Source organism: Pithys albifrons, chromosome 7, assembly GCF_047495875.1.
Source record: "Pithys albifrons albifrons isolate INPA30051 chromosome 7, PitAlb_v1, whole genome shotgun sequence".
NCBI lineage: Eukaryota > Metazoa > Chordata > Aves > Passeriformes > Thamnophilidae > Pithys > Pithys albifrons.
This window is the reverse complement of record NC_092464.1, coordinates 8,828,315-8,831,678: the sequence shown is the minus strand read 5'-3', so window position 1 is coordinate 8,831,678 and position 3,364 is coordinate 8,828,315. Positions and strand designations below refer to the sequence as shown.

At 55.6% G+C, this 3,364-nt stretch overlaps 1 protein-coding gene across 1 annotated transcript; it reads right to left on the bottom strand.

The window, feature by feature from the left end:
- Positions 1-400: 400 nt before the first annotated feature.
- EN2 (engrailed homeobox 2) lies at positions 401-2,980 on the bottom strand. The gene is made up of 2 exons (XM_071560563.1): positions 2,440-2,980; positions 401-717 (listed from the first exon to the last, which is right to left on the bottom strand). Exons 1-2 carry the CDS (start codon positions 2,978-2,980, stop codon positions 401-403), a joined length of 858 nt encoding a protein of 285 aa, XP_071416664.1.
- Positions 2,981-3,364: the final 384 nt, after the last annotated feature.

The window sequence follows — 3,364 nt, the reverse complement described above, 5'->3', positions numbered from 1 at the left end:
ATACAGATAGCGACTAAAATCTCCATACAGCCAAAAAAATCCCCAAAAACCAAACAAATCAAAATCAACCAGCCAGCCCAGACCCCTGAAACCAAAACCAAACAACCAATCAAAAAAAAAAAAAAAGGGAAAAATCAAAAAAATATTTTATAATCAGATATCTTGGATTTTTACACCACCTTACCTGTAAATTATATATACATAGAATATTGCAGAATTTTATCTAATACACAATATTTTCACTATTAATGCTGGTATAATCTTTATACACTGGCCCTTACGTTTCTTTTTATTTTTTAATTAAATTATTGCATTGTATAAACTTTGACTGCAAACGGCCCTCCCTCCACTGCCTCCCCCCTCCCTCCCTTGCTTCCCCCTCACTCCCTGTTTCCCTTGGCTATTCACTGTCCGACTTGCCGTCTTTCGCCGTGGTGGAGTGGTTGTAGAGCCCCTGGGCCATGAGGTGCACTGCCAGGGAGTTCTTGCTGCCCGTTGCCTTCTTGATCTTGGCTCGTTTATTCTGGAACCAGATTTTGATCTGGGACTCGTTGAGCCCGAGCTCCTGTGCCAGGCTCTGCCGCCGCTGCTCCGTCAGGTACCGGTTCGTCTGGAACTCGGCCTTGAGTCTCTGCAGCTGCTCGGCGGTGAAGGCGGTGCGCGGCCGCTTGTCCTCCTTGTTGGGGTTCTTCTTCTTTGGTTTGCGGGAGCGGGGACCTACGGCCGGGAGAGAGGAGAAGCACCGACACCGCCACGCTCCGCTGCGGGCGGCCCCATGCCAGGCGCGGTTCCGCGTGGGGCACCCACGCTCTGACAACACAACCCCCCCTCCCCCAAGAAAAATAAACCCGCATTGTGCCTCCGCTGCCAAGGGGATGCTCGGAAGGCGGCGGAACGGGAGCCGCAGTCCCTCGTGCCCGCAGCCCCCAGCTCGCTGCCCGGCCGTCCCCCCCTCCACGACCCCTTTCCCCCCCAGCCACAAACACAGTTACCGACCCTCTGCGTCCCGGGGATGCCCGGCAAGGAAAGCTTTCAGCAGGAGCAGCGGCACGGAGCTAAATTTTATACCCCGAACACACATACATATGTACATTTTTTTAAAGGAAACATCTTTACTTTTTTACTTTTTTTTGTGGGTCGCTATAAAAATTCTAATGGAAATCCTCCTCCTCCAGTTTACTTGGGGAGAAGCAGTCCGCCTCTCCGCTGCAGTGCCCATATGGCGCTGCACGGCCCGACCCGAATCGCCGGGATTATTCTCGGGAATATTATTCTCGGCAGCACAAGGAGCCTTTTCTGCCCGGGCCGAGCCATTGTGAGGATGTATGTTAATTAAATATTAACAAAGGAGAGCACTGGAGAACAATGGAGTAAATTCCAATTCAGCTCTGAATATTACCTCTGAGTAAGAGTTTGTTTTCAGACATTACGAACTAATTTTCATCTCGTTTTACGATTCCTCCGTCAGCTGGACGGCTCCCGGGTGAAAATCCTACATCACTGCTTTTGCAAGATAAAGACCCATATTTTTTCTTTTCCCTGGGAGCAGATCTCCTGCCTGGTCTTTCCCATGCCTTCCCCCAGTGCTTTCTACTTCTTTTTAACCAGGGTTTTACCGATCTGCCGGGACTAGCCCCGCTCACCCCGCGGTAGCAGAAGGACATTTTACCCCCCTGGCTTTTTATTTTTTAAATTTTCTTTTTTGTTTCTTTTTATTTTTTACAATAATTTCAGAAGGTTCTGCCCAAGCCCTTGCTAAGGGACGGACCCTGCCAAAGAAGTTCCCCGGTTCTTGGGAATGTCCCCTGGCCCCCACAGAGCGGACCTACAGCACATAGGGCAAAATTAAAAGAAAGAAACGAAACGGTGGCCGCTCCGAGGCCTGTTCTAGAGAAGAAAACGACCGCGGATTGGTTTTAGCGAAAAAACACTACTCAAAACAAGGCGAGGCCTGTGGAAATGCCCCCTCCCCTTTCCAAAATCCAGCTCCGGGGCGGAGGTGGTTTCCCGGCAGAAAGAAGGACAGCTCGCCGGGAAGATGAGCGGGGAGCCCAAAGCCAGAATTTTTTCGTCTCTCTTTGATGAAACTCGGCAGCTGGTGGGAAATGTCCCAAGCCCAGGCGGCCCCAGCTCCGCCGCGGCGGCGGTGAGAGAGGGACCCCCGTTCCCTCCTCGTCCCTCCGGCTCCGCGCATCCCCGGCCACCCCTTCATCTTCCCGCATTTTCAGGCCATTTTAAGCAACTTCCACCCAACATTTCCTCACAAAAAAAAAATTTAAAAAAATTTAAAAAAGGACAAAAAAGAAGATAGCGCGGGAAAGGGGAGCGGAGCCTTTCCACGCCGCTTCCCGGCCTCGAAGGCGGGTAGAAGCGGCCCGGAGAGACACAGGGAGAGGGACGTGGCAGTGGGGAGCGGGTCTGCGTCGGGGCAGCGCTTACCTGAGGAGGGCCGGTCCGAGTACCGCGTGCAGTACACCCAGGCGGGCCAGAGCATGGGCTGGTTCCCGGCGTTGGAGCTGGCCTGGGAGCTATCCGAGTCCGAGCTCACCGACAGGTCGCCGCCGCTCAGCCCCCTTGCCTTCAGGGCCGCCTCCAGCGCCGCGGGGTCCCCCCCCTTCTTAGCGGCGCCGTGCAGGGCCAGCCCGGCGGGGCCGCCCTCCCCCCGGCCCGGCGAGCCCGCCCTGCCGCCGGGCAGCGGAGCCCCTGGGGCCGGCGCCGCGGCGGGGCTACGGCGGCTCTCCGTGCCGGGCCGCCGGGTCTCTGCGCCGGGGCCGCCCGTCTCCTTCCTCCGCCCGAACTCGGGCCGCAGGATGTTGTCGATGAAGAAGTTGGTGATGCGATGCGGGTGCGGGTGGGGGTGCGGGGGGTCACCGGGGGGGAGCAGCAGCCCCCGCCGCCCGCCGCCGCCGGGCTCCGCGTCGCCGCCGGACTCCTGCGGCTCGGCCGCCTCCTCCCGGGGGCTCCGGCCGCCCTCCTCCATGCTGCGCGGCCGCCCCGCCGACGGCTCCGCTGCCCGCCTGCCGCCGGCCGGGCGCTGCCGAGCGCTGTCTGTTGTTGCTGCTGCAGTCGGCGGTTCTTTATTTAATTTTTTAATATATATTTTATATATATATATATATGTACAACGCACGCACAGGTGTCTATTTGCTTTCGTTTCTCCTGGCTTCTCCCGGCATTCAAAATCCAGAGTTTGAAAAAAAAAAAAAACTAAAAAAAATTAAAAATGTAAAGTAATAAAAAAAAAAAAAGAGAGAGACAAATGTAGGGAGAGCCCCCACAAGCCAGCAGCCGAGCCTCCACCACTTCCAACTTTGCCAGAAAAAATGAAAACACAGAGGCTCCGGTCCTCCCGCCGCCGCTCGCC

What these genes read in the sequence shown, in the direction of transcription:
- EN2 (XM_071560563.1), bottom strand. Translation starts at nt 2,980, where the DNA reads ATGGAGGAGGGCGGCCGGAGCCCCCGGGAGGAGGCGGCCGAGCCGCAG. An exon ending in CTCGGACCGGCCCTCCTCAG is followed by an intron (nt 718 to 2,439) that starts GTAAGCGCTGCC and finishes TCCCGGCCGTAG; the next exon opens with GTCCCCGCTCCCGCAAACCA.